This window comes from Vulpes vulpes, chromosome 12, assembly GCF_048418805.1.
Source record: "Vulpes vulpes isolate BD-2025 chromosome 12, VulVul3, whole genome shotgun sequence".
NCBI classification, from domain to species: domain Eukaryota; kingdom Metazoa; phylum Chordata; class Mammalia; order Carnivora; family Canidae; genus Vulpes; species Vulpes vulpes.
This window is the reverse complement of record NC_132791.1, coordinates 51,569,370-51,585,318: the sequence shown is the minus strand read 5'-3', so window position 1 is coordinate 51,585,318 and position 15,949 is coordinate 51,569,370. Positions and strand designations below refer to the sequence as shown.

Genomic DNA, 15,949 nt, shown 5'->3' with positions numbered 1-15,949 from the left:
ATCCAGTCCCGCATCGGGCTCCCCGCGGGGAGTCTATGTCTCGGTGTCTCCTTGTACACTCTTACAAATTAAAAAAAAAAAGAAAAAAAAGAAAATCTGTATGTTTCTGAGCGCCTAGGCGGGGCAGTCGGTTAAGCTTCTGCCTTAGGCCGAGGTCATGATCTCACTGCCCACTCCTCGCTCAGCAGGGAACCTGCTTCTTCCTCTATCACCTCCCCCTGCTTATGATCTTTTAAAATCCTAAAAAAAAAAAGAAAAAGAAAAAAAAAGAAAATCCATATGTTTCTTAGAGTGAAATAAAAACCTATTTGTTGTTTCTGCGAAACTCAAATTTAGCTGGGCACCCCGTAATCCGCGCGGCCCCGGCAGGCAGGGCAGGCAGGGCCGAGGGGTAAGGCGGAGATTCCGGGCACTCGGCGGAGGCCTCGGAGCCTCTCCCGCCCCGGAACGCGGCGCCGTACGGACGCAGCGCCTACTGCCGGCAGCCAGAGCGCCTTCCGCGCGAAGAAGGCGGGCTGCGGGTCTGTGTTGGAACCCCGTTCAGGGCTTGCGGGTCGGGAAAGCTCGAGACGACCGGAGGTGTCTAGCTCTGGGATCCTGAACCGCAGCGGACGCCAAGGACTAGAGGCCACAAGCCAGAGGCAGGCCGCCCGACTCCAAGATGGCGCTCGCGGCCGCCGCCAGCTTCCAAGATGGCGGCACGGGCTCGCGCTCGTGCTCGCGCTTGCGGCTCCCCTCCCCCAGGAAGCCAGGAGCGCGCCGCGCCGCGCCGCGCCTCGCCGAGCGCCCGTTGCCCTGCGGCTCGGGCAGTGGTCCCGAACGCTTCCAGCCCCGCGCCATGCGGCTCCTCGGCTGGTGGCAGGTCCTGCTGTGGGTGCTGGGGTCTCCCGCTCGCGGCCTGGAAGGTGAGTGCGGGCTGGGGCAGTGGCCGTGGCCGTGGCCGTGGCCGGCGGGGGGGTGGGGCGGCAGGCGGCGGCGAGCGAAATGACGGCGCGTGGAGGTGGGCTCGGGCGGCGCTCTTTCACCTGCGCGGGGTCCGCGGCGCGCCCCTCGGCTTCTCGTGGCGCCGGCCCGCGCGCCCAGCCCCGCGGCGTCGCGACCCCTTTCCGCGGGGGTCGTGTGGGGCGGCGGGGAGCCCGTGCAGGCCCCGCCGCAGGCGTCCGTCAGTCGCGAGGGGCAGCGTGTGGGCGCCTACGGGGGCGACGCGAATCCGCGAGGAGCCGACCTTCCCGGCGCCCGACGCACCCACCTCGGAGACCGGCTGCGGGAGTAGCTCCGTGTCCGGGCGGGGCCGCCTCCCCGGGGCCTGTCACAGCCTGCCTTTCCGCCTGCAGGGCCCACGCTTTATTTTGCACTTTGACGGATCACTTTTTTTTAAGAAGGCCGCTCTCGGTCAGCTGCCTGTAGGCCGGACAGACGGACGTACCTGGAGGAGGCTGCCCGCGTAAGCCGCTGCTAGCCACGGCACGCTCTCCGGGCACCCCGGGGGGAGGGGCCACGCTGCAGGCCCGGCCCGGCCCGCGCCCAAGGCTGCGGCCTTACCCCTGCAGCGCCGGGTCGTCCCGCTCCTCACACGTTGTGCAGGTCCCGACCGTTTGGCCTGCTATTTTTTTTTTTAAGATTTTATTTATTCATGAGAGAGAGAGAGAGGCAGAGACACAGCAGAGGGGAGAAGCAGGCTCCATGCAGGGAGCCTGACGTGGGACTCGATCCCGGGACTCCAGGATCATACCCTGGGCCGAAGGCGGCGCTAAACCGCTGAGCCACCCGGGCTGCCCACCTAAAAAATATAGATATTTTTAAAGATTTTATTTATGATAGACACAGAGAGAGGCAGAGACACAGGCAGAGGGAGAGGCAGGCTCCATGCCGGGAGCCCGACGCGGGACTCGATCCCGGGTCTCTAGGATCGCGCCCCGGGCCGAAGGCAGGTGCTAAACCGCTGCGCCACCCAGGCGCCCCCCTAAAGTATTTTTTTCTTGTGACGAGAACTTTTAAGATTTACTCTCAGTAACTTTCATATATGCAACGCAGTATTATCAGTATTATTAACTAGAGTCACCATACTGTAAATCTACATTCTCATGACTTATTTTGTACCTGAAAGTTTGTACTTTCTGACCATCTATACTCTCTTTCTTTCTTTTTTTTTTCTTTTTTAAAAAGATTTTTATTTATTTATTCATGATATACACAGAGGGAGAGAGAGGCAGAGGGAGAAGCAGGCTCCATGCAGGGAGCCCGACATGGGACTCGATCCTGGGACTCCAGGATCATGCCCTGGGCGGAAGGCAGGCGCTAAACCGCTGAGCCACCCAGGGATCTCCCCCCGCCCCCCTTTTTTAAAGACTTAATTAATTAATTAATTAATTAATTTATTTTTAAGACTTTACTTATTTGACAGAGGGCACAGAAGCAGGGGGAGGAGCAGAGGGAGAGGAGGAAGCAGGCTCTTTGCTGAGCAGGTTGCCTAATGCAGGGATCAATGTGTGGCTCCATCCCAGGACCCTGGGATCATGACCTGAGCCAAAGGCAGATGCTTCACTGACCAGTCATCCAGGTGCCCTCATCTTCACCCACTTGACCCCCTTCCACCACCACCTCTCATAGCCACCAGTCTGTTCTCTGTATCTCTGAGCTAGTTATTTATTTATTTATGAAGATTCCACATGTAAGTGAGAGCATAGGGGAATCTGTTTTTCTGGGATTCATCTCAATTTAGCATAATGATCTATGCATGTTGTTGCAAATGGCAAGGTTTCCTTTTTTGTGGCTGAATAATGATATCGTGTGTATAGATTCTATGTTCTTTATCCTTCCTTTGGTAGACACCTAAATTGCTTCTGTGGCTTTTGTAAATAAGGCTGCAATGAACATGGATGCATATATTTTTCAAATTAGTGTTTTTGTTCCACCTGGAAGTGGAATTGCTGGATCATATGGTAATTATAGTTTTAATTTTTTGAGGAACCTCTATACTGTTTTACACAACAGCTGCCCCAATTTACATTACTTCCAAGAGCACATGAAAGTTTCCTTTTCTCTCCATATCCCCAGCACTTGTTATTTCTTGTCTTTTTGATAAAAGGTGTGAGGTGAGATCTCTGTGGTTTTGATTTGCATTTTGATGTGGGTCTTTTATATCTTATGTCTCTATACCTGCTTAACTTTCTGAACATAGTAATAGAGTTATAATTACTGTTTTAATATCCTCATCTCCTAATTCTGACATCTGCAAGCTTTGGGTCAGTTTTAATTGGTTAATTCTTGTTCTCATTATGGATCTTATTTTCCTGCTTTTTGGAATGCCTGGTAACTTTTGATTGGATGCCGGACATAAGTTTGATCTTATTGAGTGCTAGGTATTTTAGTGTTTGTCTAAATATTCATGAGTTTTGTCCTGGGGTACAGTTAAGTTAGCTGAGCCTGGTTTGAGCCTTGCTTTTAAGGTTTGCTAGATGGGTGCACAGCTGTATTTACTGTAGGATTAATTGTGCACAACTACTTTTGCATCCTCTCTCCGGTGCTCTGTGAATTGTGAGGTTTTCTAGTCTAGCTGGTGAGAACAGGTACTCCTCCCAGCTCTCTGTGAGTGGTGGGTACTTACTATTGCCTCTGATCCTTTTGGGTGGTTCTTTGCTTTTCTTTGGGAGCTTACTCCCATATAAATGTTGACCAGTGTGTTTGTCTCTGCAGGTCTCTGGGTCCTCTCTCTGCAGCTTCCCCATCTCCACTATTCTGTCCTGCAAACTCTAGATTTCTTGGTCCCTCTGAACCCTCAGTAGCATCTCCTCAATTGGAGGAGTCTGCTGGACTCGTCCTGCTCCCCCCCTTCCTGAGCTGTGGCAGGCACTCCCTCAGGTGGTAAGCTAGAGCCCCTGTAGGGCTCTCCTCTGTTTCTCTTCCTTTTCTGCAGGGATCCCTATCCTTCCTTGCGGGCTAACTAGTCTCCTGAAACTTTTGCACATTTTTGGCCTTTTGGGGGTTGTTTCACTAGGGAGGGTAAATCTGGTCTCTCTTCCTCCAATTTAGCCAGAAGCAGGATTCTGAGAGAATGTTTTTCAATGGCTGAATGAATCTGCAAATCTCTATGGGGATATTCTTTGAGCTCTTACACTAAGTGTGCATACCTTAGGAAGCTCCCAGACCTCTCCCCAACTTTAAAGTCAGTTGGTTATTCACACTTGGGTGACATGCTGTTGACAGGGCACAGCCCATTACCTGGCTGGTGGTTTCCTAGCCGCAAGGCGAGCTTGTCTGAGTACAGCTGGGCTCATTTGTTTCTGCTGCCCTGTGGTTGGCACTGAGTCTGGCTGCTTTTATTGAGTTAAGGGGAGTTGGAAGGCAGGAGTCACTGTTAAAAAAGGTGAGTGGAGATTGCTCAGTGAATGAGACTTCCCTAGGGTCTTCCCTTGCCCAAAACATTTTACCCACTCCCTGTCTAGTGGCTCCAAAAGTGGGAGGAAAGTCCTCCTTACCTCTGCTGTTGCCTTGGCACTGTGGGGTGTACCTCCTGGCACTCCCAAGGGTGGCAAGCAGCAGAGAGGCCACCTCATGCAGGAGCTGCTGTATGGCTGGAGTAGTGTTCTCAGGTTGGGAGGCACAGCGCTCCCTGAGGTGTTATGGGGGCAGGGTAAGGCCTGATCTGGAGTAGCAGTCAGAAGACTTCACTCAGAGACCTGGCTCTGCTGCTTACTAGCTTGCGTGGGTTGGGCCTTATGCTGCTTCTCTGTGCCTCGGCTTGGTCATCCGTTAAGTGGGGATGGTGACCCTTGTCCTGCTGGGCTCTCAGAGCTGTTATAATGTGTGCAAGGTTGCCTTGCTATAGTAGAATCTTCTATAAAGGCATCATTGTTTTGTTGGATATTTTCATCAAGCATATGAAATTGTTGAAGTATTTGTGTTATATTTTCCTAATCGGATATTTGCAGTGGAATGTTCTTGCTTATAATCGACAGGACAAATAGCAGGTATCACATGAAGGCATGTAGTTGTCCATTTGGTATCTGACATTCATTAACCTGGTACCTTTTTCTTCATGATCTGGAGAATGATGGGTGGCCCTCTGATAGTTTTATGGGGAGATTACCTTTTTTCTTGGTAGGGGAAAATTTCTTGTTTGAGGAGAACTGTAATTCTTTGGAGGGTGCGTATACTTTGAAGTGACTTACACCTGGGAACATGCTGGCATGTTTTAGTTGCTGAGGAAGGCAGTCACTTGCAGTCGGAGGAGCAGCCTGCTCATGCTCTGCTGGCCGGAGTCGTGTCCACAAGTGAGGAAGAGCACCCACGCGGCCCTGGGGGCCAGGACAGGTCAGCGGGAGAGGCAGGCACGGTCCTGGGGCTTGACGCGGATGGCGACCATGTGCTGATGCTGTCCATGATCCCCGGGGAGACAGACGACAAGCTGAGTTCCGAGCCCAGTGGCGGCACCTGTGGGGCCCAAGGGGAGGAGGACTCGCGGTGCAGCCTCCGAGAGCACCTCTTCTCTCTGGACGGCACGGGGGCCAGCTTCCAGGACAGAGAGGAGGAGTATTACTCAGAGCCCGAGGTGGGCGAATCGGACCCGGCCCCACACGAGGACTCCAATAGCACGGAAAGTCTGAAATCTCCCAAGGTGAACTGCGAGGAGAGAAATGTGACCGGCTTAGAAAACTTTACTCTCAAAGTTTTAAATATGTCACAGGTAAGAAAGGATGGCTTAGTTTCTTCCTCCTTTTCTACATACTGATTTTCCTATTTAATATTCTGTCAGCTATCAAACGGAGGGTTGGGATCTTTATCATTTTCTGACGGCTGCATCAGTGAAAATTGACTTTGCTCTCATGTTTGTAGGGAGAGGAGAGGAGGCAATAGAACTAGTGTCAGTTATCAGTTATGCTTTGTAGGCCGCATAAGCCTAGTCACCCTTGGGGTCTTCTCTCCACCAAGCCTCATGATGGAGATCCCAGGGGCATGTGGGTGGCTCAGTTGGTTTAGTTTGAGTCTTGGTTTCAGCTCAGGTGGTGGTCTCAGGGTCGTGAGTTAGAGCCCCATGTTGGGCTCTGCGCTCAGCCCAGAGTCTGCTTGAGATTCTCTCTCTCCCTCCGTTCCAACCCCGCACTCATGCTCTCTCTGTCTCAAATAAATGAAGAAATCTTTAAAAAAAAAAAATCCCATTGGACAGATAGGCACTTAGCATCAGAATCCTAGCATTTTTCTTCTTCCAAATGAGCTATTTATTACAGAGGTAAGTTAAAAATATCTGAATTACTAAGATTGTGATTAGCAGTGTTTAGACTGGTGATACCCCTGGGAAGCAGGTTATATTAATGAAAAGTTTCTTCAAAGACTATGATTCCAGTGTTTTCTCCGGAGTGAGTTGTCCCCAATGCAGCCACGCTTTTCCAGCCCGTTGGATAAATAATAATTCCAAAGAGAACACTAGGATAATGTCTGACTAGTGGGATTGTTGAGTCAGGTAGCAGGATGAGTTTAGGCTGCTTATGTAATATGAGAAGAAATCCTAGCTCTGCACGCTATGACTGCTTATTTTAAATGAGGGTAAATGGTATATGGAGTGTCCATGGCCCCTTGAAGTACAGGGGTCCGCGCTGGCCTCACACCCTCCCCTTAGTGCCTGGTGAACAGTGTGCCTCAGCCCTGCTGGACTGTTTCTTGAGTGTCACACACTTGACCAGGAGAGAGCAGTTTCAGCAGTCTGAGTTAGGGTGGTGGCAGGGATGATGCACCCTGTCATTGAACTAGCCTTTGGGCAAATATATTGATTTGACTGCTTGCAGATCTGGATCTACTGTTCAGTGCTTTAATAATGCCATTAGAATGTGTGAAAGGCACAGGTCAGAGGTGGGGACAATGGCTTGTGCCTTGTGGGTACTTAGTATTTGAATTGACGAATCCCGAAAGATACTGAAATTGCTATATAGTACTATCAAGAAAGCCTACAGGAAAGTTTATGATTTGTTATTTGCCAATACTTTGCTGCTGATTCATGCATTCCTATGGTTCAAAACTCAAAAGGTTCTTTATTTTTTATTTTTATTTATTTATTCATGAGAGACAGAGAGAGGCAGAGAAATAGGCAGAAGGAGAAGCAGGCTTCTCGCAGGGAGCCGGATGGGAGACTCGATCCCAGGACCCCTGGATCACGACCTGAGTGGAAGACATACTCTCAGCCACTGAGCCACCCAGGTGCCCCCAAACCCAAAAGGTTCTTAAGGGGATATCCTGTAGTCTCCCTATCGTGTCCCTGCCTCCTCTCCTTGGAGGCAGCAGTGTTTCCACTTTCTTGGGCATCCTTCCAGAAGAATGTACATGAACATTTACTGCTGACTTTAACACTTGTTTTTTTTTTTTTTTACTACAGGACCTTATGGATTTTCTGAATCCAAATGGTAGTGACTGCACGCTGGTCCTGTTTTATACCCCATGGTGCCGATTTTCTGCCAGTTTGGCCCCTCATTTTAATTCTCTGCCCCGGGCATTTCCAGCTCTTCATTTTTTGGCACTTGATGCTTCTCAGCACAGCAGGTATGTTCCCTGAATAGAGCTTACATGTCATCCTTCTGGATGATGGTTACAGTTATTTGGAGGTAGTCATTTAAATTCAAAGCTGAGAATGTAGGTGTGAGCATGGAAAGTGGACTAGCAGGAGGGATGGGCAAGGGTGAGTGGTAAAGACTCCTCAGGGAGCTGAGACTCACTTTCTGGAGGCCCCTGAAGAGAAGGGACTGTTGTCTGCATGGTGGAATTTGTCTTTTTTTTTTTTAATTTATATATTCATGAGAGACCCAGAGAGAGAGGCAGAGACACAGGCAGAGGGAGAAGCAGGCTCCGCATAAGGAACTCGATATGGGACTTGATCCCGGAACCCCGGGATCACACCCTGAGCCAAAGGCAGATGCTCAATCACTGAGCCACCCAGGCTTCCCTATCTATCTTTATGTTAATTACATCTATTGTTTATGGAGGGCCTACCATGTGCTAGACATTGGGGAAAGTACTTTTCATTTGTATTTCATTTTGTCCTCAAAACGGGTATAGTGAATATGTACTATAATTTCCCCCCAATTTTGCACAGAAGTACGTAACTAGCCCTGGGTTGTATTATATAAATGAGTGAATTACTATGACTAAGTTAATAATTTTTAAAAAAATTTAAATTCAATTTGGTTAACATATACTGTATTAGATTCAGGGGTAGGCTTTAGTGATTCATCAATTTCAAGTAACACCCAGTTCTTTTTTTTTTTTTTTCTTTTTACACCCAGTTCTCATTACATCACATACCCTCCTTAATGCCCATCACCTATTTACTCATTCCCCCCATCTCTCCTTCAGCAACTCACTTTGTTTCCTAGCATTAAGTCTCTTAAGGTTTGCTTACTTCTCTGTTTTTTTTTTTTTTAATATTTTATTTATTTATTCATGAGAGACACAGAGGGAGAGAGAGGCAGAGGCACAGGCAGAGGGAGAAGCAGGCTCCATGCAGGGAGCCTGATGTGGGACTAGATCCCAGGTCTCCAGGATCAGGCCCTGGGCTGCAAGGCGGTGGCCAAACCGCTGAGCCGCCCAGGCTGCCCTACTTCTCTGTTTTTACCTTATTTTTCCTTCCCTTCCCCTACGTTTCTCTGTTTTGTTTCTTAAATTCCATATATGAGTGAAATCGTATGGTATTTTTCTCTGCCTTATTTCACTTAACTATACTACTCTCTAGTTCCATTGACATCAATGTAAATGGCAAGATTCATTCTTATTTTTTTTTTTTTATATATTTATTCATGAGAGATGCAGAGAGAGAGAGGGGCAGAGACACAGGCAGAGGGAGGAGCAGGCTCCATGCAGGGAGACCCACCTGGACTGGATCCCGGGTCTCCAGGATCACACCCTGGACTGAAGGCGGCGCTAAACCGCTGAGCCACAGGGGCTGCCCAGATTTCATTCTTATTAATGGCTGAGTAATATTCGATTTTATATATATACTATATCTTCTTTATCCATTCATCTGTCAGTGGATATCTGGGCTCTTCCCACAGTTTGGCTCTTGTGGACATTGCTGCTATAAACATTGGGCTGCAGGTGCCCCTTTGAGTCACTATGTTTGTATCCTTTGGATAAACAACCAGTTGTGCAATTGCTGGGTGGTGGGGTAGCTCTATTTTTAACTTTTTGAGGAACTTCCATACTGTTTTCCAGAGTGCCTGCACCAGTTTGCATTAAGGATGGAATTTATTTTTATTTTTTTTATTTTTATTTATTTATGATAGTCACAGAGAGAGAGAGAGAGGGGCAGAGACACAGGCAGAGGGAGAAGCAGGCTCCATGCACCGGGAGCCTGACGTGGGATTCGATCCCGGGTCTCCAGGATCGCGCCCTGGGCCAAAGGCAGGCGCCAAACCGCTGCGCCACCCAGGGATCCCAAGGATGGAATTTAAAGGTGGATCTGCTTGATGGTAGTGGAGGGACCAGAGGACTCTTCAGGGTTTTGGTCTGCCTGAATTAGCAAGATTAGTGTCACATGTGGAACCCTCCTGAGACTCATCTGCAGTTTAAGTTTCTCCCCTTGGTAGCTGATTCAGCACCCTGTTGTGTGTCTGCTCAGGATTTCTTTCTTTCCTTCCTTTCCCTCCCCCTTTTTTCTTTCCTCTTATTTACATTTATTGTATGCATGTTCCTTAGTGGACAGTCAATAAATTGATTGAATGAATTAATGTAGCCCTTTAAAATGGTATTTACTGGGCAGCCCGGGTGGCTCTGTGGTTTAGTGCCGCCTTCATCCCAGGGTGTGATCCTGGAGACCTAGGATCGAGTCCCATGTCGGGCTCCCTGTGTGGAGCCTGCTTCTCCCTCTGCCTGTGTCTCTGCCTCTCTCTCTCTGTGTCTCTCATGAATAAATAAGTAAAATCTTTTAAAAAATAAAATAAATAAAATGGTGTTTATTTTTGTTTTATGTTATTCAGTGGGCTTTTGTCTTTTTTATATGTTGAGTGCGATAAGGTATAAAGAGCTTTGTTCAGATGTGTATTTCCCCCAAGGGCTGTGACTATGCGAGGGTTTTATTTATTTATTTTTATTTATTTTTTAAAGATTTTATTTACTTATTCATAGAGACACACACAGAGAGAGGCAGACACAAGCAGAGGGAGAAGCAGGCTCCACGCAGGGAGCCGGATGTGGGACTCGATCCCAGGTCTCCAGGATCACACCCCGGGCTGCAGGCGGTGCCAAACCGCTGTGCCACCAGGGCTGCCCTATTTATTTTTTAAAAAATATTTATTTATTTTTGTGTGTGAGAGAAAAAGCTTGAGCATGAACATGAGTTGAGGGAGAGGAAGAGGGAAAAGCAGACTCTCCACAGAGCAGGGATTCCGATGTGTGGCTTGATCCCAGGACCCCGAGGTCCTGACCTGAGTCAAAGGCAGACGTTTAACCCACTGAGCCACCCAGGCGCCCCGTGCATGGGTTTTAAAGTGTGTCCCTCCTCCTCTGCCTCACATGCCCTTTAGCAGGTTACAGGAGGTGGTGGGTGGATCACTTTGGAAAGTCTGGAACATGGTCAAATTGGTAAAAATGAAGTTGAGTAAAAAAAAAAAAAATTTTTTTTGAAGATTTTATTTTTTCATGAGAGACAGAGAGAGAGAGAGAGAGAGAGTGAGGTAGAGACACAGGCAGAGGGGGAAGCAGGCTTCATGCAGGGAGCCCAATGTGGGACTTGATCCCTGTACTCCCGGATCATGCCCTGAGCTGAAGGCAGACGCTCAACCACAGAGCCACCCAAGTGTCCCCTCAGACTTTTTAAAATATTTTAATTATTTATTTGAGAGAGAGAGAGAGACCAAGTGAGCAGAGGGAGACGGAGAGAGAGGGAGAAGCAGACTCCCCATTGAGCGCAGAGCCCAACTTGGGGCTCAATCCCAAGAGCCTGAGATCATGGCCTGCGCCTAAATCAAGTCGATGCTTAATCAACTGAGCCACCCAGGCACCCTTCAAGTAAAAATTTTTATTTTATTTTATTTTATTTTATTTATGATAGTCACAGAGAGAGAGAGAGAGGGGCAGAGACACAGGCAGAGGGAGAAGCAGGCTCCATGCACCGGGAGCCCGACGTGGGATTCGATCCTGGGTCTCCAGGATCGCGCTCTGGGCCAAAGGCAGGTGCCAAACCGCTGCGCCACCCAGGGATCCCCCAAGTAAAAATTTTGAGTAAAAATTTGCACTCCACTGATCTTCCATGTGGGTAATGTAACTGCCAACATTTACCTAAACTTGTTTAGGGAGAAAGAAATTGCAGCAAATTAGTAATTCTCACAAGGGCTTCAGGGAAATATCTAGGTGGCCTGGCCCAAGGTAAGAGACTGGTGGGAAGGACAGTCTAGGTCAGTGTCAGACTTGGACTGGGCTCCCCCCACCCCACTGGCAGGGCTGGCCCCTAGCACCAGCTTAAAGCTCTAGGTTTGGGTCTCACCCTGCCGTTTTCTGCTGGCCTTTATCATCTGTTTTCTTCTGTCATCTCCATGCATGCCTCTCAGTGTCTGCTGATCATGGAGAGTAGAGACTTGTTATAAGGCCGGGGCATGTGTTTGCCTCATATGTTAATATTTAAGGTACACCATGTTTACAAAAGAAATAAATCCTGATTTTCCAATACTATCATTTTACTAATGGGGGAAACTGAGGCTTAAAGAGGTTAAATAGTCTGCCTGAAGCTCACACAACTGGTTCAGTGACAGACCTGAGGCTTGAACCCGAGTGTTTTGACTCCAGAGCTTGTAGGACCTACTGTATTATGTAAAGGTGAAGCAGTACCACTCAGATCATGTTATGTCCTGCTCCAGTGGTGAACTTCCTGGTGTGTCTGCTAGACCATAGATCCATGGGTCCTGACTTAACCAAACTAACTGCCACCCTAAGTTGAATCTCGTATATGAAGGATGGAGATGGGCATTCTGGAGAGTCTGAAATTTCTTTTGTCAAAAAAATTGACATAGTATGCTTTGTCCATGAACTAGAATTTTCTGGTCTGACCACTTTCGGCAGTTAGCAACTTAAATAGTGGAATCACTAGGGGAAGCTTGGTTGACTCAGTGGAGTGTGCACTTCTTGATCTTGAGGTTGTGAGTTCCAGCCTTACGTTGGGAGTAGAGTTTACTTTAAAAAAAAAAAAAAGTGGAATAACTGTGAAGAATAGTGCCTTATTGTAATAGAAAGCTACTCAACATAATAGAAATGCCCCCAAATTTAACCCATAAGGAAAAAGATCAGAAAGGGGGACACCTGGGTGGCTCAGTGATTGAGTGTCTGCCTTTGGCCCAGGGCGTGATCCTGGATCCTGGGATCGAGTCCCACATCCGGCTCCCCATAGGGAGTCTGCTTCTCCCTCTCCTGTGTCTCTGCCTCTCTCTCTGTCTCTCATGAATAAATAAAATCTTTAAAAAAAAAAAAAAGAAAGAAAGAAAAAGGTCAGAAAGAGCTATAAGCATAGAGTTTGAGTATCAGAAACCTCTCTAGGTCACAGGAAACTGATACTGATAAACAGATAAAAAATGGATTTATGGCCATCCATTCTGATATGGTAACTGCGTGAGAAAACCTGCTGTTGGTTCTGGTTTTCTGACTGACTTCTTTCTGTGATGATAGCCTTTCTACCAGGTTTGGCACCGTAGCTGTTCCCAACATCTTGTTATTTCAAGGAGCTAAACCAATGGCTAGATTTAATCATACGGACCGAACATTGGAAACACTGAAAGTCTTCATTTTTAACCAGACGGGTATGTAGAAATAATATGCCATTCAAGGGATTTTATTTTACTCAGGTATATGAATTCTGTGGGTTCCTGTCTGCTCTTCTTAAGTGAAAGATTCAAGATTGGTTTTCAGATGCAAACCTTCTTTTCTGGTGAACTGCTATGGTTCTATTAAAAGTTTCTCAATCAGTGGCAAGCTTCACATGAATAGGTAATTTTAATGATTATCAATACCTTTATTTTTTATTTTTTTAAAAATTTTTATTTATTTATGATAGAGAGAGAGAGAGAGAGAGAGAGAGAGGCAGAGACATAGGCAGAGGGAGAAGCAGGCTCCATGCACCGGGAGCCTGACGTGGGACTGGATCCCGGGTCCCCAGGATCGCGCCCTGGACCAAAGGCAGGCGCCAAACTGCTGCGCCACCCAGGGATCCCTATCAACACCTTTAAAAAACAGTTTTATTATTCTATAATTCACATACCATACACCTGCAGATAATTTCTTTTTTTTTTAAACATTTACATTTCTTTCATTTTCTTTAAGATTTTATTTATTTATTCACAGACAGAGAGAGAGGCAGAGACACAGGCAGAGGGAGAAGCAGGCTCCATGCAGGGAGCCTGATGTGGGACTCGATCCCCGGTCTCCAGGATCACCACCCCAGGCTGCAGGCGGTGCCAAATTGCTGCGCCACTGGGGCTGCCCCTTGTAGATAATTTCTTACATACATTTTTCATTAATGTGTAATATTTACCCAAATGTATGCATTAATTATTGGTGTGCTGGGTGATAAATTTTCACAATATGAACACCTCGAGTAACCAGGATTCAGACCCAGAGAGAATGTGACCAGTCCACCCTCAGCACTCCTGCCCACAAAGATAACTACCACCTTGACTCCTGACACAATGGGCTAGTGTTATCTGTTTTTGAACTTTATATTAATGGAGACATCCAGAATGGATTCCTTTGTGCTGGCTTATTTCAGTCACCATTGTGTTTTTGTGAGATTCATCTGCGTTGGTGGGTACAGTTGTATTTTCTTCATTTTTGTTGCTGTGTTGTTCCATTTATTCACCCATATGCAGATGCTATTTTAGTCCCTTAATATTTGCCAAAACATGTAGCCTAATTTTTTTATTCTGTAGAAGTTTGAACACTAAATATTGAAGAAATTTTTTTCTTTGCAGAAGTTTGCTCTTCAAAAGCTTGAATGTCTTAATTATGAGCACCCCACTTTTTCCTGAAGTATATTTACTGGGAATAAAAATAAGTTAAAACATACCTTACATATATATGAAATATACTTATATCTCACAGTAAAGAACAAAAAGCTGAGTTACCTCATTATGAGTGAAAGGGTTGTTGGTGGGTAGTTAGCTATTCCAAGTCTTAGAGTTCCATACCCCTGCTTATCAATCAGACGGATATGGAAAGAAGGTGCCATTTTGCTCAACGTTCTAGGAAAACCTAGAACCCAAAAGAAATCGAGGAGTCATAGCATCTTTGGTAATGGCGTATCTTAGTGGTGGTTAGTTCTAACAATGTTTTCAGTAAATGATTTAAAGGCATTTTGAATTTAGCATTCATTCACCTGTGAAAACATTCTGTAGATTCCTGAGACTAGCTTTAGTAGTTACTTGTTGAATTTTGGTGTCACAGAGAACAAAAGACAACTCTTACCCTGCACTAAGACCCTTCTGAGGAGTTCATAAAAATTTTAGCATTTAGGCTTTGAACAGCTGAATGGGTTCCTGCTCCTTTGATGTGGTGGGGGAGAGGCAAACACAGATTATACCAACAGACAAGTGAAACCTGCCCCAGATACACCAGTGTATTTATTTTAAGACTACATATCTTTTTGCATACCACACAAAATGCTTGAGAAAGATCTTTAGCGGATATGTTTTCTGTCTGATTCGAAACAGCTGATTTCTTTTTCAGGCATAGAAGCCAAGAAAAATGTGGTGGTAACGCAAGCTGATCAAATAGGCCCTCTTCCCAGCACTCTGATCAAAAGTGTGGACTGGCTGCTTGTATTTTCTCTGTTCTTTTTAATTAGCTTTATTATGTATGCTACCATTCGAACTGAGAGCATTCGGTGGCTAATTCCAGGACAAGAGCAGGAACATGTGGAATAGTGACGGGCTGAAAGAAGTCGGAACGAGGAATTTCAGAAATCAGTGCTGCCTTTTCTTACATCTTCTCCAGTGAAGTATAGACTTACAACTTCAGTTAGATTAAAAGAATCATGCATTTGTTGAACTGTTATATGTGTTAAAAATTATAAATTGGTGTTTTAATTAGTACTGCAATAAGCAAATGCAAAAATATTCAGTGGCGCTCACCATTCTTTTTTTGACTAATCCAATGTTTTAAGGGAGTAATCCAGTTTCAAATGTGGAGCTGTGTTCAGGTGGAATAGTGGATAGTGACAGTTTGCTTCATAGAAGGAAGAAATAGGAGTTTCACATTATAGTTTTAGGAAACTCTTGATTCCTTATATATGTGTAAGAAGATTGGTTTCTGTTCATTTGCAGTTTTTCTCTCCGTGCAGGAGAGTGTTCTGTTGCGGAAGAATAACTAGAATTGGTAAGTGTGACCTTCTTGAGTAACTGATGGGAAAATAAAAGAGTCAAGTACTTTGGTGTTTGTAATGTTTAATTTCATTGAAAGAATTTGAAGTGGTTTAAGTTGTTTCTGGATAGGACAGATGTTAGGAGAAAGTAAATATTATCATCAAACTAAAGCTTATTTATTACCAGTTCTAGGCAAAAACATCACTCAAATTTTAGTCACAGTTACCTACCCAGCATGCACTGATTCAGCCTTTTTTTTAATAATTTTTTTAAAATTTTTATTTATTTATGATAGTCACACACACACACACACACACACACAGAGGCAGAGACATAGGCAGAGGGAGAAGCAGGCTCCATGCACCAGCAGCCCGACGTGGGATTCGATCTTGGGTCTCCAGGATCGAGCCCTGGGCCAAAGGCAGGCGCTAAACCGCTGCGCCACCCAGGGATCCCTTTTTTATTTTATTTTTTATAATTTTTTTTTTTTTTTGCACTGATTCAGCCTTAAGAGGTTCTTAGCACTGTGTGAGTTTCAGTGAGAGCCAAAAGAAGTATGTAACACTGTGTTCTTGCCCACAGTTGATTCTAGTCTAATTTAGGACACATGTAGAAAAGAGACAACA

General features: G+C 46.2%; 1 protein-coding gene across 1 annotated transcript; it reads left to right on the top strand.

The window, feature by feature from the left end:
• The first annotated feature begins 319 nt into the window (after positions 1 to 319).
• Positions 320 to 15,387, top strand: TXNDC15 (thioredoxin domain containing 15). The gene is made up of 5 exons (XM_072728573.1): positions 320 to 905; positions 5,199 to 5,686; positions 7,367 to 7,530; positions 12,637 to 12,767; positions 14,689 to 15,387. The coding sequence occupies exons 1-5, from the start codon at positions 662 to 664 to the stop codon at positions 14,883 to 14,885; spliced, it is 1,224 nt and encodes a 407-aa protein (XP_072584674.1). The 5' UTR covers positions 320 to 661; the 3' UTR covers positions 14,886 to 15,387.
• Positions 15,388 to 15,949: the final 562 nt, after the last annotated feature.